We start from the raw sequence: 24,613 nt of genomic DNA, 5'->3' as shown, positions 1-24,613 counted from the left end.
AATTCGCATTGCGCGTGGCCAGCGCTCATCCCGGGGGTCCTGGGTTCGAGTCCCGCAGGCGGAACAAAAAGTTTTCAATGTTCCTGGGTCTTGGATGTGTATTAAAATAAAATTTCAAAAATCTTAAACATATTTTATGTTTAATATTATAAAAAATCCAGAAATATATCGATGGAATGAACATTTTAGTTCTAATACGATTCAACAGATGGCGTTTTATTTTTTACTTTATTGTAACATAGAACTAATCATACTTATTAGTTAGTATGTTTTTGTTTATAGTTTTTAATACGTTAGAATATGATGTTTAATAATATTATCACTTGGTATAATAATAATCAATCTATCTTATCTCATGTAGAACTCCTACTGCATTTCTAATCCATACTATCCATACTAATATTATAAATGCGAAAGTATCTCTGTCTGTCTGTCTGTCTGTCTTGCTTTCACGCCAAAACTACTGAACCGATTGCAATGAAATTTTGTATACAGTTATTCTAGAGTCTGAGAAAGGACATAGGCTACATTTTGATGTGGGAAAATATCTTATTTCCATGAAAATATCGATGAAAATGAATTCGCATTGCGCGTGGCCAGCGCTCATCCCGGGGGTCCTGGGTTCGAGTCCCGCAGGCGGAACAAAAAGTTTTCAATGTTCCTGGGTCTTGGATGTGTATTAAAATAAAATTTCAAAAATCTTAAACATATTTTATGTATAATACTAGCTGTTGCCCGCGACTTCGTCCGCGTGGACTTCAGTTTATAGCGCGCGATGTCAACAAAATTGGTGTCAAAAGCTTTTATAAAAAAACCCTGGTACCCCTTAAATCAATACAGCTGTGCAGTGTGCACACAATAAGTATTTCATTTTTTTATATTAAACTTTATATTTTATGCCAAATTATAAAGCTTATTTAGCCCTCCAATTACACAACTATACCCATAAACTATTTATCATTGATAGATTTAAGGTTACGTCACTGCACAGATAAAGTACTGACTTATTTAATACCGTAGAATAGATATAACAATCGAAAAAAATCGAAACTTAAATGTAAGATGATACCACGTCTTATAGAAAGACTTTTGAGCAAGCGTCAGCGCGATGTAGAAGACGTACGGCGCCATCTATTATGAACTGTTGGAACTAACTTAATTTGTACACTAATAAAACACACTTTTCTTGCACTTTTTCCACTATATTAAGATATTATTATAACTTTTAACAAATAACACGACCGGTTTCGAAATTATTCATCATCAGACACCTGATGATGAATAATTTCGAAACCGGTCGTGTTATTTGTTAAAAGTTATAATAATATCTTAATATAGTGGAAAAAGTGCAAGAAAAGTGTGTTTTATTAGTGTACAACATGAATTTCCACCAAGAACCGACAGTACAATCAATTACATATGTAACTTAATTTGAACAAATTTACGCATTTTCACCCCCTTACAACCCTTTTTTCCAGTAAAAAAGTAGCCTATGTCCTTTCTCAGGCTTTAGACTATCTGTATACAAAATTTCATTACAATCGGTTCGGTAGTTTTGGCGTTTGGCGTGAAAGCGAGACTGACAGACAGACAGACAGACATACAGAGATACTTTTGGCGTTTGGCGTGAAAGCGAGACTGACAGACAGACAGACAGACAGAGATACTTTCGCATTTATAATGTTAGTATAGATTATGTGCACACTGCACAGCTGTTTTTGCGTATTTTGATTAATTAAGGGCCGCGCTACACCGGAATGGCAGCGGCGAGGCGAGCACTTTCAGCGCTGCCATTCCGGTGTAGCGCGGCCCTAAGAGGGGTACCACTTACCAGGGTTTTAAAAAGTTTTTAAATTTGACACACATTTTGTTGACACCGCGCGCTATAAACTAAAGTCCACGCGGATGAAGTCGCGGGCAACAGCTAGTATTATAATATGGGCCAAGATGCCTGATTTAAATAAATAAATAATAAATAAATAAATTATTATTTTGGAAACCGAGGCTCGCCGGAAAAAATGTTACATGATGACAAAAAATGATGGCTTTAAGGGTGGCAATCGGCGATAATAATTGGGTGTTATCTGGACATCGGTTTAAAAAAAATCGTCTAAGTATTATGACATTAATTCAACCTGGCTTTTCTCAAAAACGGTGCGACCTACGTGAAATCGTCTCATGGGTAAAATTGGTCTCTGTGGTGAGCTCGACACTTTTGTATTTTTTACTATGACTGTTAAATTGTGATACACAATGTGCTGTGTATCGCTACATTAAAAGCAAAGGCTTATGCAAGCCTCACGAGGCCTCTGTTCGGCCGTGGAAGGCCCTTGGGCCACACAGAGAAGAGCCTGCAGCAGCAGGCACTTACCGGCGTAGCCGTGGTGTAAGCTCAAGTGCTCCCGCGGCCCGCCTAGGGCAAATAGTGGAGTGCCGCCGAGTTTTTAGTGGGTAGGGGCTACGTCCACTACCAACTTTCGGGCGCAGCAGAGACCCACATACTTGCGGGCAAGACCCCCATCCCCCGCAAGATGCTTAAAAGCATTTTCTCGGCGAAAAACAAAAAAAAAAAGGATATTAACCTCTTAATAACCATTAGATATTCGTTATCGTGCACAAGTGTAGAGAAGTGATGTAATAACCAGAAACGTGCTCTTTTGTGTTCCCTCCAAAACTCCATCAAAAGTTTCAGTAAAACGTCTACCACTTCACTGAATCGACCGACTTCTTGACTGTATTGCCTTTATACCTAGACTTTGACTAGACTTTAGACTTGACTGACCTGACGATATAGAAAAAATTGTATTAAAGAATATTGCTTTCCCGCCATAATATTATTTTAAGTTATAGCCGAAGTGCCATTATAAGAATTAAAAAAAAAGAAATCAGAAATGACAGTTCACAGTTGACAAATGACAATTGACATTTAACAGAGTCGAGAACGGTAACCTAAAAGTTTATCGTTTTGTTATTTTATTTCGAAGATTTTGATTAAAATGTTATGATAATGATGATTATTAAAAATTGCTAATGTCTAAAAAAGCTAATTTTAAAGACTAAATTAAAAACTAAATCACTGTTTCCAACTTCCCGAAAATATTTTGTGAGTGTTGACCCAAAAAGTAAACTCGAAAAGTTGTAAAATTCATACATACATTTTATTTCCAGGTATTTAATAATTAATAATCATATATTATTATTCATATTCAACTTTTTATATATAATGTAAGGATTTAGGTTTTAAAACATGCCTTGATGTTTTTAAAATAAATCAAGTAAGATTGTTTACATTGTCAGAACTATTTATTTTTCAGACAAAACGTACAGTTACTGCGAAATCAGGATGAAATTCCTAATTTTAATAACGTTTCTCTTTTTGGGAAACGTGAATTTATCAGAGGTGTCTTTTTACGAGATATTAGGAGTGACAAAACAAGCTACTACCCAAGAAATAAAACAAGCCTATAAGAAGCTTGCAATAAAACTCCACCCTGACAAAAATCCTGTAGGTATAATCCAGTTAATATAAAGTAAATGTAGTTATGTCCCACTTATACTACATGTAATACAAATTTGTGGAACTATGATGAAATATGTGTGGGAAGTGTGTGGGAGCAGTTACTAGGTCATGTCAACTTAGATAAGAGGATGTTATGTGTCCAGCTTATCTTAACTAATTTTAATTTAAGTACTGCAAACTATGAATAATAAAAACTATGGAATCGTAACTCCCATACTATTACCGTTTTAAATTTGGTTCCTTTTGATCTGTCATGTAACGTCAGGCTAGTACCGCTCAAGGTCACTTAAATATTGCAAATGTATTGAAATGTGTACCTAAGGTACACTTTTTTGACAAGTATTGTGGAACATGTTTTTTGACGGAGTTACTTTTCCTTAGTTTTTATTATTCGTAGACTGCAAACTACGATCCTACCTATTGGGCTCACATAAAATATATTTTTTTACAATATACCTATTGTGTACCCAATTTTTTATTTATTAAAGACTGGAAAATATTATCTCATTTAGCCTTAAACTACAAATGAAATAGGACCTGTTTCACCACTTCTTGATAAGTGGGTAAAACCATAACTCCATACTCTATCTGACAGATAGAGTATGGTTAGGCTATCCACAACTTATATGACAGATACTCTGTCATATCCATAACTCCATACTCTATCTGACAGATAGAGTATGGTTAGGCTATCCACAACTTATATGACAGATACTCTTTCATATAAGTTGTGGATAGCCTAACCATCACTTATCAGTAAGTGGTCAAACAGCCCCTTAAAAAATATTACGATTTTTATATATCAATGGTAAAAAATATTTTTAGAATGCAGCTGACCAACAAAAGTTTCTAAAGATAACAGAGGCGTATGAAACATTGAAGGATCCTGAAAAGAGGCATAAGTACAATCTGTACGGATCCCGGCAGTCATACACCAGAACATATGACTACCAGTCCCAAGAGGAATATAACAATCTGTACTACAACGGCTTGTACCACAACGATCCTTATGTGGTTACTCTCTCCGCTAGCAGTTTTTGTAAGTGTATTTATTTACTAGTATAATATGTATATATTGCTTACTTGTTGAGTGAAAAACAATCAAGCAAGACCCGATTTTTGAACAATAATAACTCAGATTTTGCAACAATAATATTGTGTTTTTTGCATCCTATAATAATATTATTTGTTCTTATGTTGGTTGTACGTCATATTATTAGATTATTAGTACATATTATGTAATGCTTATTAACCTATACTAACAATTGGAAATCTATTATGTCTGCGATACCACAGTATAGCAATATGACATATCCCTACAGTAGTGAAACGAATGTACTTGCGCAGAGCAACGGAGGGGTACCCGCGGGGAAGCGGGCGGCGCGGGCCCGCGTACACGAAACTCGCGGAGTTTGTGTACCTGCGCCCACAGGGGTGACGTTGGCGCGTTGTCTACGAATTTTGTGTTGTAAAACGATAACTTATCTTAAAAACAATGGGATATTATAATAAATGTTCAGTGTAAATGTAAATCTGATTCAAAAAACAAAAAGGATTTAAATTTTCATAAATATCGGCTCACAGTTTACACTAACATTGTGTTGGCCTTGGCGGGATGTATTTGCATCTCTGTTTTATTGTTTACGTTGTAAGTGTAACAAGGAGAGAAACAATATAGAATAAATTAAAAATCTGTCAAATACCCTGTTACATACTAATTAGTACCTACCTAACCAGGTACACATATCAAGTGTAACATACCGCGCCCTTACCGTGCACGTAATAAGAGTTTTGAAGTGCTTCTGTTACTTACACCTGACGTGTGATTAATTATTGGATATTTTATATATTCGAAATTTCGAATGCGTCTTCATTATTTCAATCCTTCGATCGTGATTCGTGGATCCTTGGAAATCTTTTGTTATTCTATTGTGTCTCGCTCACCGGTGAGCTTATGGGGCTTGATGGGTTAATTAATTTTTTAAATAGAGAACTAAAATCATCTTCATCATCATCATCATCTAGTAAATTACAGTGGGGTCCTCACATTGCTAATCTAGCAGGTAGGCTCAGTTCTGCAGCATATGCAGTCAGAAAAATTAGAGAAATTTCTGACGAAGACACGGCACGATTAGTATATTTTAGTTATTTTCATAGTAGGATGTCATATGGAATCCTTTTATGGGGAAACGCTGCCGACATTAATACAATATTTGTGCTGCAGAAGCGAGCCATACGTTCTATTTATAAAATGTCTGCTTTAGAATCTCTGAGAGATAAATTTAAAGAAATTGGTATTCTAACTGTTGCTTCTCAATACATTTTGGATAATGTAATATATGTTAGAAAAAATATAAATAAATTTAAAGTTAAAAGTGACATTCACTGTAGAAATACTAGAAATAAGCACAAGCTGGACATGCCAGTGATCAGACTTAGTAAAGTCAGTAAATCTTTTAAAGGTCAATGTATACGCCTTTACAATAAAATCCCAGAAAACGTTCAAAATCTTTCCATTAATAAATTTAAAAAAGTAGTCAAAGAGCGTTTGTGTGCCAAAGCTTATTATAAGGTCAATGATTTCATAGAAGATGGCACATCTTGGGAGTAGGATGGCTTCTTGCAAGGCTACTTCTACATTATTATATTATGACTTACAATTATGTATGTTGACATTGTATATAATATTAAGTTACAAAATTGTAAACTTTATTTTAAAAGAATAATTTTTCTCTCACTTTTTTGGTAAAAAGTGGAACCCGTGCGAGTTTCTTACGCCGGTTCTTCTCGCCGGGGTAGTTCCCGAACCGGTGGTAGGCATCAGGTAGACATTCTGAAAAAATTTGATTCAAATTTACTCAGAAATAAAACATTTTTTATTTTTTATTTTTTTTTATCTAAAAATAAAGTTTTACGTAAATATCTGGCAGTACGACATAATATGTACGATTCATCTACCGGCTCAAAAATTTCCTTTCCACTCCGGTCAAGACTTTGCTGGTCCAGTCCCTTATCTTTCCTATAATTAACTATGGTGACGTGTGCTGTTTAGATCTTAATGCCGACAAACTCGATAAACTCGACCGATTGTGATTGTTTAATAATTGCCTCCGATTCATATTCATATTCAACCTTCGAAAATACGACCATGTTTCTTCGTATCGCTCCAAGCTACACTGGCTACCAGTATGTCAGCTCCGCTCTGTGCAGGCACTGTGTGTGCTATATTCACTGCTGCATCATCCCCATACTCCCGAATATCTCGCCCTTCACTTTCAATACCGTTGCAGCAGGCACGATAAAAACCTCCGATCCACTTCAAATCAGCTTTTAAGTTGCCCTTCTTACAAGTCAAGTTCCGTCCACTTTTCTTTTAATATCCAGGCTATTCTCCTCTGGAACGCTCTTCCTCCGGAAATCAGGATGTCAAAAACCAGAGATACTTTTAAGCGCAGGGTACCTGAGTTTTACTTGAAACAGTTGGCAGACTCTTAGTTTTCATAATTTATGCCATAAATTAATATTTATAATATTTTTAGCATCATCATTGATCAACTATATATTATTATAATATAGTTATTATATAATAATATATTACGTATGGTTATTAGTTTTATTTATATATAATTTTATGTGTGATAATATGTATATTATAAGTATAGTACAATATTATAAGTACAATATATATTTTATAAGTATAATATATATTTATTATTTGTTTTTCTGTCTTTTCCTCTTTCAACTCGACTTTCACCTATACAACTTTGTCCTTGTATCGTCCAAAGGTTGACTGGTAGATAATGCCATACGGCATTAAGTCCACCTTTGTACCTATATGTGCATAAAGTTTTTAAAATAAATAAATATGTAAATATAACACGCTGATTAAACAGATTAAATGATAACATTTGCATTACAATACAAGCACAATATTTTATTTTTATTTTATTTCCCGTTTCGTGGCAACCCTGGCATATCTGCTCGGTACCTGTCATCGGTGGCGGCATCGTACGACGTCAAAGGCGTTTCGTTACTGTAGGAACTAATATTGCTATACTGTGGCGATACCCACAATCGAGGTATTAAAATCAGTCTAGTTGTTTAAAAGGGTATAACTTTAACGGCATCAAACAAACCTTTTTTAAATGTACGGAAAATTCAGCATACTTGAATAGTTCTCATTTTGAATTGTGGGTTACTGTAAAATGCCTTAAAATTGAATTTTATGTTTCAGACTCATACTTGAATGATGGATTATATTTTATTAATTTTTATTCTCCATTCTGCCCACCTTGTCAGAACTTAGCTGACCATTGGAAGAAATTGGCTGAAGTTTATAAAGACATAGTAAGTTACTTTTTAACAATTAAAGATTCTCTGTCTAAGGGGGGGTATTACATTATCATTTATATTGGATCATTTCTATGATCATATATAGGATCCAATATATATGATCATTTGATCATATCTGCATATTACATTATCATATTTCATTGATCCTATTTTACGTCATATGTGGTTTCAATAGCCAATGGAGAACACTAACGCTGACAGGTATTGACGTCGGGGTTACTAGATCTCAGAGAATTCGATTTGTCAAAAGACATCGTCATTTTTAATATGGCTTGTTTTTTGTTATTTCAGCAACATTATCCAAGTATATAATTAGAAAAATAATTACATTACATTATTTGAAACATATTAACAAACAAGAAATTAAAAACTCTTTTTTATATTAAATGACTGGCAACACCTATTTCTATGACCGTATTGGATCCAATCTCTCAGCAAATGTCAAAAATCTATGATCAAGGAAGAAATGAATCATTTGTCTATATTACATTATCCAATATAATTGACTCAATAATCTCGGATCCAATATATATGATAATCTAATATCCCCCTAAAAATGCTATCCATAAGTAATCAATTTTTTTTTTTATAGTAAAATGCTGATTGTATTTTTCAGGTCAATGTTGCATCAGTGAATTGTAAATATTACAATTCCTTCTGCTACAACAACATGAGAATAGGAAGCTATCCATCTCTACTTTTTTACCCCGATGTAAGTTTTTATATATAAGAAAAAAAACCTACCATACTTTGATATATCCAGAGACATAAACACATATATAGATACCCAGGCAAAGAACAAAATATATTGCTGTTCCATATAACTTGACCCATTTTTTCCATAGTTCAGTTCCATAGGTATTGAACCTTCAACATTTTTTTTTTCTATTTCAGGGTAAAAATGGCAATTTTGTCTTGTACCGTGGTGCGCACAGGTTTGACTCCTTAGAGGAATTTATGATGATGTACATAAAGAGTAAAGTTAATGTTGCACATGTGTCACAGATACAAAATGTGGACCAACCCATAGCTTATGTTGTTGATACTGACAACTTGTACACTGATGCAATAATGAGGATAGCTTATAAACTAGTAAGTACTTTCCTGTTATTTTTATTTTCATTGTCAGAACCCTGGATGGCAAAGCATTAATTACGCAAAATAAGGATTATGGGGAGACTATAGTATAATCATGTCATATCAGTGATATCAAATTAAGAAATTGCCTAGGGCATCATGTCTGATGGGGCACTAGAGAAGAGTAAAGGTTAAAATACCGATTCTAGTTAACATACGGATAGGGGGGCCTACAGGCATGGATTGCTTAAGGCATCAAGTAGTCTTAATCTGTCACTGTGTTAGATCGGATTGATAGAGCAATCTACACTACTATTATAAAGAGGAAAGATTTGATTTTTTGTTTGTTTGTTTGAGTCGAATAGGCTCCGAAACTACTGGACCGATTTGAAAAATTCTTTTACCATTGGAATCCTGCATTATTTCTGCTGAACATAGGCTAATTTTTATTTTGGAAAAATATAAGGTTCCGTAAGATATTTGGGATTTTCGGACGCAAGGTTTAAAAAATCAACCAGAAAAGTTACTTATTTTGCGTACGCTGCCTAAACTATAAAAGATAGAGGCATAAAATGTTCTAAGTAATTATAGATCTTTTAAATATCTACAAAAAAGTCCGCGACACACTATACCTATCTATGTTGAGTGAGGCACAATAACCATTTTTTTATTAAAAAATCTAGAATTTTTTTTGGACTATATTTAAATGCGTTTATTTAAATCATGCTATTGACCCTTATCAAAATAAATTATTTCATCACTAAGTACAGTTAATGTAGATAATATTTGGTCTTTGAATGATTAAAATTGGACGTTTGGTTTTAATGTTATGGCGAAATTAAAATATTACGATTTCTGCTGCACGTTGCGAATTGGGCGTCAAGGCGCGATGCGCGGGTGTGCGTGCGGTAGGGGAGAGATTTAATTATCAGTGCCACAGACTCGCCCGGAGAGTCCACGTAAATATTACCTCGATCGTGGGAATCGCAGACACAATAGATTTTCAATAGTTATGCGACAGCCGGGTGCTGCTTTATTGATTTGATATAGACTATCGTGCTTCATTATTATAATCCTAATTTCAAAAAAGCTTTAAAAGTTATGACTACGAAAGTAATATTTTTAGAACTTTTTAAAATAAGTTTTGAATGACTATTATTTTTGATTGCTATTATAATTAATTAATTTCTTTAACTATAAATCTCCAATAGCGGCAGCCGGCTGCCAGCATAACAATTGAAGATCTATTGTGTCTGCGATACCCACGATGCCGATGCACGATGGAAGTATTAATGCATATTTTTTAATCCACACTATTTCTGCTGAATATAGGCTATATTTAATGAGAGAAAAAGGGAACCGTATTAAGTGTTAATAATTGTGTGAAAAATCTACCAAAATATTCCTTCTTGCTTATGCTTTATAAATTATAGACTATACTTACTTATCGCAAAGTGATGTACTATAGTCTTATAGTTCTGCAGGTAAGGATAAAATAATCAAACATAACACTTAAAATATAAAAATATAAAAAAAAAATACAATAAAAATGTGTTATATGTACATAATAATTATAATATAGTAGTTGCAGGCTAAATAATGTAAACTATTTTTATGTTCTGCTTAACTTAAAGATTGACTACCTTTATTTAAAAAAATAATTTAAAAACCAATGTCCACCCGTGCGAAGCCGGGCCGGGCCGCTAGTTGAAGATAAAGAGATTATGGACCTGACACTCAAAATCAGGCTGACACAAGGTTGCCCACAAGGAGGTGTCCTGTCACCCCTGGAATGGTCCCTGGTAGTGGATGAGCTACTAAGGGAACTGAACCTCATAGGTTACTACGCTCAAGGGTACGCTGACGACCTGGCGATTATGGTGGTGGGAAAATGCGCATCGGTGGTCGCTGGGTTGATGCAGTCAGCACTAAGAGTCGTCGAGGATTGGTGCCAAAGGGTCAAGCTAACAGTAAACGCTGATAAGACGGTCTTGATACCTTTCACCAAAAAGAGGAAGTTGGAGGGACTAAGACCCCCAACACTCTTCGGGAAAACTATTAAGTTTGCGGGTGATGTCAAATATCTAGGAGTAATCCTAGACAAAGGACTCACTTGGAATAAGCACATCGAGTATATTACGAAAAAGGCTAAATGTGCTCTGGGTTCCTGCTGGAAGCTTGTCAGCTCTAAATGGGGTATTCGGCCGAAGGCAATGCTATGGCTATATACAGCCGTAGTGAGACCGATTACCACATATGGCTGCGCAGTGTGGCATAAAAAGGCTGAACAAGTAAACTGTAATAAAAGACTAAACAGCGTACAGAGACTGGCATGTCTAATAATCACGGGTGCACTCTCGTCAACACCCACCGCTTTCCTCGAGGCCCTGATCAACTTAACTCCGCTTCCTCTGCTTGTTCAGATAGAGGCCAAAAAGGTGGCTCTCAGGGTAAGGACAGCGGGTAGGACGAACTGGGTCTCCACCCCATTTCAACAGCTGGAACAGTCTCTAAGTGAATCACCTATCATGGCCATGCCATCAGATGCCATGATCAAGGTGTATAGCTTTTCTAAGCAGTACCAGGTTTTTATACCTTCCAGGGAGGACTGGGAAAGAAAAATCCCAATAGATGTCCGCCCTAGCGACATAGTTTGTTTCACGGATGGATCAAGGAAAGACAACCGTGCGGGAGCCGGATTCTACGGGGGCAGGCCACCAAAAGGCAAATAATCCTGTTTGGGGGAGTTTGCGACCGTGTTTCAGGCTGAAGTCTTCGCTATCCTCGGTTGTTCACTAGAAAGCCTGGAGATGGCCCTAGTTAATAAAAACGTTTTTATCTTCTCCGATAGTCAAGCTTCACTTAAAGCACTGACTGCCGCAGAAGTCTCGTCCAAATTAGTTCTGGAATGCGTTGAGACGTTAAACATGCTAGGAAGGATCCGCCTAGTATGGGTCCCGGGCCACAGCAACGTCCCCGGCAATGAAACCGCTGACGAACTGGCTAGGCTTGGGGCCGAGAGTCTCATATATGGTCCAGAACCAGTCTGTGGTATAACTCGCAGTACCACAAAGCAAGTGCAAAGGGGTCACAGACTATGCAGGAAGCAATGGGCTGAGACCCCTGGCCTTGAACACTCCAAGGCACTAATTCCTGACTTCAACAAGAAACAATCAGAATTAGTGCTCACCTTGGGTAGGAACCAATTAAGAATCCTTACCAGAAGCCTAACTGGGCACTGCAAGCTCAACAAACACCTAAACAGAATGGGTATTTGTAGCATAACGACTTGCAGATTCTGTGTGGAGGAGGATGAAACACCTATTCACCTTCTCCTCGACTGCCCTGCTCTACTACAGAGCAGGAACAGGCACCTTGGTCGCCACGAATACTCGTCCACAGAGGAAATTCGTGGCACCAACCCCAACCATATCGTTCAATTTATGAGCAGTATTGGGTTGGGGATGATACTCTAGTGCGAAGGAGTCACAATAGATCCTCATGGGTCGCAGTGACGTCAGGGCTACAGCGACCTGCCTTCTTTAAAAAAAAAAAAGTCACTGTGTCATATTGTGACCTAATGTTAAAACCAAAATGTTACTGTGTTGTACTTGTGTCGTAAATAGGGTAGGTCTCTCAAGTGAAAATGGGCCGTTTACACCCAGCCTCTGCTGGAAATATTTCCCTGAATAATTCTGTGACAGTGAAAAAGCGACTGTTTACACTCAGCCAGCTACTCACCGCTTCCGTTCGTTCCGTTCCCGCGCTGCCCACTTCCCTGCCGAAGGGCCTGTATTCACTTTGATTAGTGCGAGTGCAGGTGATTAGTGTTTAGGAGAAAATAAAGAACTTGCACTAATCAGTCACTGTCCACACTTGCTTTCTCCTGATTACTAATCACCTGCACTTATCACTAATCAAAGTGAATACAGCTCTTAACAGAGCTGTCGCAATAACAATAATTTTGGCCACGCGTTTCAACATCTTTGTAGGATTGTAGTACTGTCATATATGACATTTACGTTTTCCAGAAAGGCTTAGCAACTGTGGTAATCGCCAAAGAGAATGTTCGGATAAAGTTAACAGATAATACAGAGGCCGTAGTGATATTCAAGTACAAAAATACGAAGATCGAAATAGAGAGTACGGACGAGAAAATTATTGTAAATGACATTGTGGCTGCCTTACCGAAAATAGAAAAAATTGGATTGGATAAGTTGAAGGTAGGTATTTATTTTTAGTATCATAGCTCATTTATTTTATTGCTCCTGTCTCTAAAAATAAAATAACGGTAACGACAGTTGACTAGAACTCTAGACATAGGTGACATGATATTTTAATTAATATATTTTCTCAGTAGACTAAGGAGTCTAACATGTTGTATGTTATCTCTCTTATTTTTTGTATGTACGAACGAGAGGGTATGATATTTTGACATTGATATAAGCGTTACACTGGTGTGAGTGTATTTTACGATACTTACGACATTTAATTTTTTTTTTTGTAGAAAATAAGGACGGATCTTCGTAACAGCCATGACAGGTCCTGGTTGTTGTATTTCACGAAGAAAGGAGACGATTACATGTTGTTACACCAATTGAAGGCAGCTTTACCGCACATGCATTTTGGTAAGTTTTCTCACTTCTTTTTTACTCCATATTTACACAGTATTTAAATATTAATTTGTCAAGCAATAGTTCGACTTCTTTATAATTTTATCCTACCAACTTTTGAACTCGTAAACAGAACTTAAGTATTTGTACTAACAAATTATGCCTTTCAAACTATAAAACTAACTAACTAACCAAACTTTGCTTGTAACTTGTCTACTTGATATTTTTTAATTTTCCTCTTTTCGATTATGCATTAATTTCGGACTAATTTCTAGGTGAAATCGACTGTGACGCCCTATCCGACCTGTGCGGCTCGCTGCAAGTGACCGAAACCCCATCGTCCGGGTTGCTGAAGCCCGGAGGCGCTTACCAGTACTTATGGCGCTCCGCCCCCGCGTACGTGGCGGACGCGGGGCGAGCGCTCAACCTGCACACCCTGTCACCGTCCGACTATAATAATATATTGAGTGGAGGTGAGAATTCCGTGCAAAGCTTTTGTGCATGATAAACATTGTACATAATATGATGAGCAAGATGTTTTTGGCCTTTTTCGAATTACTAAAGCACCAATCTTCTGTCTGTCTGTCGCCAGGCTGTAACTCAAGAACCACTATATCTAGACATCTGAAATTTTCACAGATTGTGTATATCTGTTGCCGCTATATCAACAAATACCAAACACAAAATAATATAAATATTTAAGGGGGGGGCAAAAAAATAACGTTTGCTGTAAGTATGGGATACAACAAACGTGATTTTTTTGGCCTTTTTTGCTCGATATCAATAATGGCAACAGGTAGGCACTTGAAATTTTCACAAAGGCCTTAAATATTTTATTAAAAGACACATATATATGTGTCCTTTAATAATTAATAATAGTCAATAAAATTTAATAAATAAAATAAAAATTTAATGAGCCCCCTATATAAAGACACAATTTTTGGCCCTTCGTGCGCGAATCCGACTCGCACTTCCTTTTTTGCGCTTTAGTAATCTTGCCATTCCAGTGATATAATGTTATTAGTATTATCTTTTAACAATATAAAGATAAAAATGTCATATAAATGAAGGGTGTAATAACTTACGACGGCCTTTACATGATGCTATTGTTTTCTAATTAAATTGTTTCTAATGTTTCAGAAATGTCAATGTGGATGCTACTAGTGGCGCCGGCCGGCGCGGCGTGGGACCACCTGCTAGATCCCTTCACGCAGGCCAGTCTCGACATGATCGACACAGACATACATGTATGTTGTAGCTTACGTCATTTTGTTTGTAACCTCAACGTTTTAAGAAAATGACTTGTGTACGAGTATTTTATGTATTGGTCCGCGGTGTCATCATGTCATAATCCGATTTTTTTGCTGTTCATTGGAATGAAGTTCCTTGTGTCGCATTGCGAAAGAGAGATAGACGGAAAAAGATGTAACGACACGACACAAAAGTGTCGGTATATTATTACAACTAGAGCAAAAGTGCTATAGTTGTAAGCCGTGCGGTAGCGCGTGTTTCTCTCACTGTCTCTCTCCCTCTTTTTTTTTTTGTTTTTTTTTTAAGGCTTTTTTATATACTTAACTTCGTTTTTTATCAGGGGAGTCCGTGAAAACTAGGCTTGATTTTCTAGTGGTCCGTGGCTGAAATGGGTTGGGAAGCACTGACCTAGATAATAATTGTAATGAATAATGATAAATCTCAAATTGGAGAAAGCGTTTAATTCCGCACGTAAGCTCGGTCGATCGAGGACTGAAATCGAGACGGTGCGGGTAATAGACACTTTAAACTCCTCGCACTTGGCTCGCGGAGTATATTTGGATATTCTTAAAAAAATATAACTCTTCTCTTAACCCATCAATCGACCCAAGCGGTACCCGGCTGCCGCATAACAAGTGAAAATCTAGTGTGTCTGCGATTCCCACGATCGAGGTATTAAAATATCCACGTTATATTTAAGTTTTCTATTTTATTATTCATTTTGTTTTATTTATTTCAGTTCGGCATAATGGTGTGTACTGCAAGCACAGCGCAGTACTGCTACCGGCTTACACGTGATGAGCCCGTGATAGTCGTGCAGAACGCCAGCTCCAGACATTACCACAACGGCCGCATTGAGAGGGACGATATTGTGGAGTTTATTGACCTACTCAGGGACACAACGGGTAAGAAGTGAAGGTGGTAAAAGGTATAAATAAATTAATAGTTCTAACAAGTAGGCAACACCGTCCGCGCGCCGTCGATAAGTAACCGCGGTTGCCTAGCAACCGCGTAGGATCTTGTGATTGTGTTTATAATTTGTATTTGTGACTCAATAAACTATTGTAATTTATACTGTATTACATAGTTTTTATATTTGAACAATATAGGATATTTTTTAACTGAATCCTGCGTAAGCGAGACAGCCATATTATGTTTGATTCACTATGATGGGGATCTTCTCGCCGGGTTAGTTCCCGAACCGGTGGTAGGCCTCATGTAGACACGACGTTCTAAAAGTGTTAACTTTGTTAACCTACTTAGAAATAAATATTTTTCATTTCATTCATTTTCATTTCATTAAGTAAATTGAGCCTAGAATTAAGATAAAAGATGAACATTGAGACCCAGGTATTAGAAACGCGTGATATATTTTATTAGTGATAAGGATAGTGCGATATATCTGGATTTAACGCCATCTACCGTCAGTAAATTGAACTAACAGTAAGAAAACAAAAAAAAAAAAAAAAAAAAACCTTTTAAATATTTTTTTTATGAAAGAAGGGGGCAAACGAGCAAACGGTTCACCTGATGGAAAGCAACTTCCGTCGCCCATGGACACTCGCAGCATCGGAAGAGCTGCAGGTGCGTTGCCGGCCTTTTAAGAGGGAATAGGGTAATAGGGGAGGATAGGGAAGGGAATTGGGCCTCCGGTAAACTCACTCACTCGGCGAAACACAGCGCAAGCGCTGTTTCACGCCGGTTTTCTGTGAGAACGTGGTATTTCTCCGGTTGAGCCGGCCCATTCGTGCCGAAGCATCGCTCTCCCACGTTGAAATTTATTATATATTATTAGGCATAAATTTTCTGCCATTGGCCATTTTCAACCGATATAGTGCGGCATTTCTTGTAGCATTTTTTCTTTTCTCGGAAACTTTAATTTTATCAGATTTTTACATGTAAATTTTTAACCTCTCGACTAAACGACATACACAAAAATCAGTACGATCAATAAATTAAATAATATGAGCGCAAATTAGTATACATATTTGTTTTTTCCTATTTTCAGATGTGGAGCTAACAGAGGAGCAGGCTATAGAGGTGGCCGCGAGCCGCGACCAGAATTGGGTGTTGGCGTACATGCCCGCCGACTGCCGCGTCTGCGAACAGCTCATGCATGAGTGGCGGGTGGTGGCTAAGAGGGTATGTCTTTGTCCACATTTCATACGTGGGAGAGCCATGCTTCGGCACAAATGGGCCGGCTCGACCGAAGAAATACCACGTTCTCACAGAAAACCGGCGTGAAACAGCGCTTGCGCTGTATTTGTGAGTGAGTTTACCGGAGGCCCAATCCCCTACCTAATATCATATTCCCTCTTAAAAGGCCGGCAACGCACCTGCAGCTCTTCTGATGCTGCGAGTGTCCATGGGCGACGGAAGTTGTTTTCCATCGGGTGACCCGTATGCTCGTTTGCCCCCTTATTTCATAAAAAAAAATGTGTGACGCTTAGCAGTGAGCGCGCGGGAAGCACGCGGCGCTCGTCTAGGCGTTCCCCTTTTCGTCAAGCTTATCAGAATTTTAATAGCGGGCGAAAGGATATGAACATACCGCGAGTGACGCGTGAGCGTTATTCACTCGCTACTCACACACCCGCACGCGTAACGCGCACGTCAGTAGAACGTCAGCACGCCAGTATAACGTCGTTATACAGGGTGTAACAAAAATAAGTGATAATACTTTATGGTGTGCACGTGTTCCTTGTAGAGAGTTCACTGTGAAAGTAGCAGTGCTTTCAAAGTTAACTGCAGGCCCGCACGCCGAGAAAAAAATTTATTTTATTGAATTGTCTTTATACACAGGTTCATCCGCTGCGCGACGCACGGGGCGGCGTGCGTGTCGGCGCGGTGCGGTGCGCTGTGGCGCGCGGCCCGCTGTGCGGCAACGTGCGCGCCGCCACCGCTAGACTGTACCCCACGGGGCGGAGGGAGCACTACGCGTACGTAACTATATCTAATATATAAAATTCTCGTGTCACAATGTTAGTTACCGTACTCCTCCGAAACGGCTTTAGTGATTGTCACCAAATTTTATATGCATATTCAGTTATAGGTCTGAGAATCGGCTACTGGCTACTTTTTATGTTGATAAGTGCATTTGTTGAATAAATAATAGTAAATTATTACAACTCGAGACTGACGGCGACCATTTGTTGATGTTGACGTTGCCATGGTGCCATACTTATTTACTCACTTCAATAAAATAATATGGGCGAAATACTTTATATTATGACAAAACAACGTTTGCCGGAACAGCTAGTTACTGTATATTATAGGAGGAGCTGGGAGGAGCGGAGGGGGCACTACGCGTAGGTTATACAGGGTGTAACAAAACTAAGTGACAATACTTCAGGGTATATATATTGTGTTCCTTGTAGAGAGTTCAATGTAAAAGTAGCAGCACTGAAAGACATCATTTTTTTTTAAAACTCGTGACGCTGGGGCACGCGCCCCAGCGTCACGAGTTTCCCCATACAAAAGCGAAAAAAAAACTTGTCTTTCAGCGCTGCTACTTTCACAGTAAACTCTCTACAAGGAACACGTACACACCCTAGAGTATTATCACTTAGTTTTGTTACACACTGTAGAAAAAACCCATTTGCAAATAAATAAATCCATAAATTAATAATTAATATGTCCCTTTTAATTCTGTGTAATATGAAACATAATATTATTTAGATAGATAGATAGATAGATAGAAAAGTTGTAGTACAAACATAAATATACATCCCACCAAAAACATTTTCATGTAAAAATGTTGCCAAGATGAGAACATAATATTATAGTTCGTCGTGTCAAAAAGTAGTGAGATCTCATGTAGAGCCAAGTTTCTAACCTTACATACTCAACCCTAATTCAACAACCTTGGCCATTTATCATTAGTTACTGTATATTAAGTTCAAAGCCCTGGCGAATAACAAAATGGCCAAGCCACCGATTTTGACTAATGTGTAGAGTTTTTAGATTCTTCTCGTGCGGCTGACACATTATAATATTATTATCAAATATTTTGCCGCGCTTTAGGGTAAAATTAAGGTTTTTAGATTTAGGGTTGAGTATGTAAGGTTAGAAACTTGGCTCTACATGAGATCTCACTACTTTTTGACACGATGAACTATAATATTATGTTCTCATCTTGGCAACATTTTTACATGAAAATGTTTTTGGTGGGATTTCATTTCTTTTTGTAAGCTGGTTTACGTTGTTTTTTCTTTTAGTTCATTTTTTAGGGTTCCGTACCCATAGGGTAGAAACGGGACCCTATTACTGAGACTTCGATGTCTGTCCGTCTGTCTGTCTCCAGGCTGTAACTTAAGAACGGTAATAGCTAGAGAGTTGAAATTTTCACAGATTATGTATATCTGTTGCCGCCGTAACAACAAATACTAAAAACAAAATGAAATTTATATTTAAGGGGGGCTCCCATACAACAAACGTGATTTTTTGGCCTTTTTTGCTCTATATCAATAATGGCAAGAGGTAGGTACTTGAATTTTTCTCAAAGTCCTTAGTTATATGTCTTCTTTAATATTTAATAATAATATTAAAATAAAATAAAAAATTAAGGGGGGCTCCCATACAAAAAACACAAATTTTTGCCTAATTTTGCTCTATAATGGTACGGATATAGGTTAAGTTGGGTTTGATAATTTTTATGTTGTTTCAGTACTAATATTATGTTACATACCAAATTTCAGCTTTCTAAGACTTCAGGAAGTACCCTAACAGTTTTGATGATCGGTGAGTCAGTGACCAAATTGTGGATTTTTGGACACCTATAAAATCTAAAGTATAATAGCTACGATATTCAAAATTTGCGCATTTAATAACTATACCCATATCATTATATCTTAAAAATTTCAACTATCTGGCATTATTCAAACCAAAGTTACGAGGGTTCAAAAATACGACGAAACGTTTCGAGAAAAGGTAGGTAGTGCCCTTGCGCGCTTCGCTTGGCTCATCTTGGCGGGGGCACTCCCGTGCCCCCAGATTCAACAAGGACACATGAACACAAAGGCGGCTTTATTGCTATTAAGCGATTTCTACCAAGCAAGCTTTGGTATAGGAGTTTATTTGGTATAGTATTTAGTTTCCTTTTGTGCAGAAAATCGTTTATTGTAAATTAGCTGTCCCGGTGAACTTCGTGTCACTTTAAAACCTTCCCTGGACTTCTACGAATATTTTGAGACTAAAATTAGCCCAATCCGTTCAGCCGTTTTCGAGTTTTAGCGTTACTAACACAATTGGAAATCTATTTTTATATATATAGATAGTAATAGGGTCCCGTTTTTACCCTTTGGGTACGGAACCCTAAAAATGGTGTAAATAGATATTGCTATAATGCCGTCGGTTCAACTGTGGTGCCCAGTTAACTTTCGATATTTTATAACTAGCTATGATAAAAATAGTGCAATCAAATCGATATTCTACTATTTTAAACGACTACTATAGTAGAGTAGAGCACTCTACTATTTGACGACCTCAGTGGCTCAGTGGTGAGCGCGTTGGTAGCTCAAGCCGGAGGTCACGGGTTCGAATCCCGCCGACGGAACAAAATGTTTTCAATGTTCCTGGGTCATGGTTGTGTATTATGTAATAAAAATCTTAAATATATGTATAGTATAAAAAGTATTAAATATATTTCCCTTGTCTGGTACCCGTAACACAAGTCCTTCAGGTACTTACCACGGGGCCAGACTGACGTAGTGTGAAGGGTGTAAAGCGTCCATAGATATTATTATTAAATTTCAGCGTGACACTACAACAGCTGTCGCAGGCACCGTACATGTTGGAGTGGATATTCGATATACTCGCCGACTCCATAACCAAACTCAACTGGCAGGTGTTCTCAAAGTCCATCATAGCTGAAGAACTCAATCCTAGCTCGTAAGTAACATTTCCGCCTAACTGTGTTTGCTAAATTACTAAAATTCTGTAACATAAGTGAAATCATAGCAAACCTACATAATTTATGTAGTATGTGCAGTGTGCTATCAGAGAAGTTGATTCCTTCCTGCATTGACCCATTGCTATAGTTTGTGCGTTTTATGATGATATGGGTGACACAATATAATAATTGACAATAGTAGGGAAGTTACCTAAAAAATTTATCGATAATTTAAAAATATCGAATCACTTCGTAAAGGAATTGCAATCGAAATTAGCGATTTCATACTGATGTTTCAGAGTGGCGCCGGCGATTTAAAATGGCCGCCCTTTTTATCGATTTGATTTCGATTCGACAGAGTCAATCTCTTTTGGCATAAGTTCCGTTTCATGCATCTGACATTTTTCAAATGTTTTCGTAACAATAACTTTATACTCCTATTTCACAGTTAATAATATAATTTGATATTAATAAGTTAGCATTTAGAAGCTTTTCATTTCTATTCATTAACAATTATAGGAAACATTTGTAGATGGAATATAATTTATTACATTTTGATTTTTTTTTGTTTTCTTGTAAAAAAACCCGTAGCAAGGAATATAAGAACTGTCACCCATATCATCTTAAAACGCACAAACTATAGTTGTCTCTTTCACTTACTTACATCAAATTAAAAAAAAACCCCGCCAAACAACTTTAAAAAGTAATGAAATAATGTATTTTACTGACTTTAAGTTTAAATAATTCCTAAGTGTAAAGTGATATTTTAGTCCATAATTGTTGTCAAGGTGTGTCGGGGGACCGCTAATGTAGATGTTTGATTTCACATAACATATAGTTCAAGGGTCAGTTCACAGCGAACCGAATCGAGACCATCAGTGACATATTGGCGATACAAAATGCAAAAGACACTGTTGGTGGTCCCCCGACACACCGTGACAACAATTATGGACTAAAATATCACTTTATACTTAGGAACTATTTTAACTTAAAGTCAGTAAAATACATTATTTCATTACTTTTTAAAGTTGTTTGGCGGGGGTTTTTTTAAATTTCTTAATTTAATTTTATTTCATACTTTTTAAACTTGTGTTGGTTATAGTGCAGAATAATTCCTATCAACAGAATCATATTCTCATGATTACCATCTATCAATGTCCAATGACGCCGTTAAAATGAGCCCAAACATGAAACCTCCACTTTGGGTTCATACGAAGCTCGGTTCCTATAGAATCCAGGTGATGCTGCAGCAGCAGCATGTAAATATTTACTGTTTATACTTTATTTATCTACTTGTTACTGGTTGTCACAATTAAAATGAGCCCAAACACGAGGCGAGGAGTTGGATATCCTATTGATTACCAGGTGATGCTGCAGCACCAGGTCAACTTTCCATTATTATGTGTATACGTATATTGTATATTCAACAATATCACGAACTAGAATGAAATATAAAACCCATCAAACGACTACAAGTTGCTAACGGCCTTTCATGAACCAGATAAACCCTGATTGTCCAGGACTGAGCAGGCTGATGATGATGAATTATAGCTAAGAACACTCTCGATCATGTCAGCTTTCAAACAAAAAAAACTAGATCAAAATCGGTCCACCTGTTTGGATGCTACGATGCCACGGACAGATACACACACAGACAAACAGACAGACAGACAGACACGTCAAACTTATAACACCCCTCTTTTTTGTCGGGGGTTAAAAATATCTGAGTATGTGCAATATACTCAGATATTTTTAACCCCCGACAATTTCAAATCAATCTAAGAAAAAAGGGATGACACTGCGATGTTGCCACATTTTAATTTTTTCACTTTCTTGACAGACTATAATTTGTCTGTCTTATCTAAAAATATTTAGGTTGCAAAAACATTGAAATTGTTTTTTTTTATTTTCAAATGTTTTCTACCAAAATACTACAATTTTCGTACTTTTTCTAACGTGGAATTTTTTTTTTTACAGGAATAAGAAGCCGTGGCTTGTGTACTTCCATTCGCCGCGCTGTTACCGCTGCTACGAAATGTTCCCGGAGTTTGCGACTGTGTCCATTGTAAGTACAAACAATCATAACACACTAGGGCTGGTATAAATAGTCAGTACTCAAGATGCATCTCGGTCTCAAGACACGGTTCAGGCTCTGGATTGGTTGGCTGTCAAAATTTGGACCAATCACAGAGCCGAACCGAGTCTTGAGACGGGGTCGCATCTTAAGTACTGACTATTTATACCAGCTAGATCTGTGTTTCCCAAATGGTGTGCCTTGGCACACTGGTGTACCGTGGCCAGTTGGTGTGCCACAAAAACTCTCATTTTACCTACATATTCCTAGTTTATTAAGGGTGGGTTGCACCAACTTACTTTAACTGTAACTTTAACTATAACTTTAACTACAATGCAAAATATCAAATCTTTGGTTAAATTTAAAAATGGACGCTATCAAGACGCCATATTTAACCATAACCATAGAGCAAGTTATATAAGCCTTAACTATAACCATAACTTTAACCACGCCTCTGGTGCAACCCAACCTAAGAACCAAAAAAGGCAACATCTCAATACGATCGACGAAAGGAATGGGAATTGGGAACAGAGCACCCCCGTACACGCTGATTAATATGTGGTGTACCTCAAAAGATTTTCATTTTTCTAGCTGTACCTTGAACACAAAAAGTTTGCGGAACACTACACTAGGGCCGGTATAAATAGTCAGTACTCAAGATGCATCTCGGTCTCAAGACGCGGTTCGGCTCTATGATTGGTCCAAATTTTGACAGCCAACCAATCACGGTAATTTATTTCGCGAGAACCGTAAAATTTTCCGCGATATCACCAAGTATCTGCACACCAATTTTCATTGGTGTGGAGATACTAGGAAAAATGACAGATTTTTGTGTGACAAGCCTATACAATTACGAATTATACTCTTTTATTTATGGTTGAAGTCTGTTGACAACAAAGTGACAAATTGAAAATGGATTATAGTTCTTTTTTATTGAATCTTAGATACTATTAAACAATGCTTACACGGCCAGTCTGAGATCAGCTGAGTCTCAGAAATAAGAGTTGAAAAAAATATGATAAAGTCAATATTTTTTTACAAAATATAGGTAGTAGTCCTAATGTCGTTGAAGCTAAGGTCGAATTTCGACCATTGGGCGATCTCTAGTTAATCTAAATCATTCTCTTTTCAGCTACTCAAAGACAGTATGTTATACGGCAAAGTGAACTGCGTATCTGAACGCAGTTTGTGTCACAACGAGAATATAAACAGCTATCCATCGCTGCGTCTGTACCTGCCGCGTCGAGGTAGCAACATGGCTACAGTTCGATCTATATCGGTTAGGGACTTTGAAAACATTATTGAGGACATAAAACCCCATCTAGCGAGGTTCGACAGTAATATGTTGGTGGATTTAGACATGGCCATCCGAAGTCATATACGTGATGAGCTGTAGAAATATTAGGTAATGGTGTAATGAGTTAAGATTATGGTACAGGCTATATGGCTATCCCTCCATAGAATACTTTTCATTCTATGGAGGGATAGCCATATAGACAACCAGCTCGGTGAAGGTCGCACCGAGCTGGTTAATGGATGAAAATTATTTTATATTTAATTACAAAAAATTAATTATGTCAATAAATTTATTGCAAGCCTAAAATAATTTCAGTCCAGAATAAAAAAATACAATAAGAATGAACCAGACCGGTATTGATTTACCCTTATACTTTTGTTTTATAGCTTTACGGCTGCATTCAGAGACATTTAATGATGATTAACTTTAATTTAATGAAGCGTTTTACAGACATTATGTATGGGGCTTTTAAGCTGTTAATCACGAATCTAAGGAAATACTAATAGAACTTTAAATGGTATGAAAATGATCTTAAAAAACA

General features: G+C 37.2%; 1 protein-coding gene across 1 annotated transcript; it reads left to right on the top strand.

Moving 5' to 3' along the window:
* Positions 1 to 3,007: 3,007 nt before the first annotated feature.
* On the top strand, positions 3,008 to 24,234 carry LOC121739870 (dnaJ homolog subfamily C member 10-like). Its single transcript, XM_042132462.1, has 16 exons — positions 3,008 to 3,168; positions 3,315 to 3,505; positions 4,346 to 4,559; positions 7,755 to 7,867; positions 8,490 to 8,585; positions 8,768 to 8,965; positions 12,982 to 13,173; positions 13,458 to 13,578; positions 13,839 to 14,036; positions 14,704 to 14,810; positions 15,554 to 15,719; positions 16,823 to 16,956; positions 17,614 to 17,750; positions 20,566 to 20,700; positions 22,679 to 22,766; positions 23,908 to 24,234. The coding sequence occupies exons 2-16, from the start codon at positions 3,344 to 3,346 to the stop codon at positions 24,169 to 24,171; spliced, it is 2,325 nt and encodes a 774-aa protein (XP_041988396.1). The 5' UTR covers positions 3,008 to 3,168; positions 3,315 to 3,343; the 3' UTR covers positions 24,172 to 24,234.
* Positions 24,235 to 24,613: the final 379 nt, after the last annotated feature.

This window comes from Aricia agestis, chromosome 2, assembly GCF_905147365.1.
Source record: "Aricia agestis chromosome 2, ilAriAges1.1, whole genome shotgun sequence".
Lineage (NCBI taxonomy): Eukaryota > Metazoa > Arthropoda > Insecta > Lepidoptera > Lycaenidae > Aricia > Aricia agestis.
The sequence above is the reverse complement of the archived record's forward strand: the minus strand, read 5'-3'. Positions and strand labels throughout refer to the sequence as shown.

Coding starts and splice junctions, on each gene's coding strand:
- LOC121739870 (XM_042132462.1), top strand. CDS start 3,344: ATGAAATTCCTAATTTTAATAACGTTTCTCTTTTTGGGAAACGTGAAT. Junction 8,586..8,767: donor CTCTACTTTTTTACCCCGAT/GTAAGTTTTTAT, acceptor TTTCTATTTCAG/GGTAAAAATGGCAATTTTGT. Junction 16,957..17,613: donor GGCGGGTGGTGGCTAAGAGG/GTATGTCTTTGT, acceptor CTTTATACACAG/GTTCATCCGCTGCGCGACGC.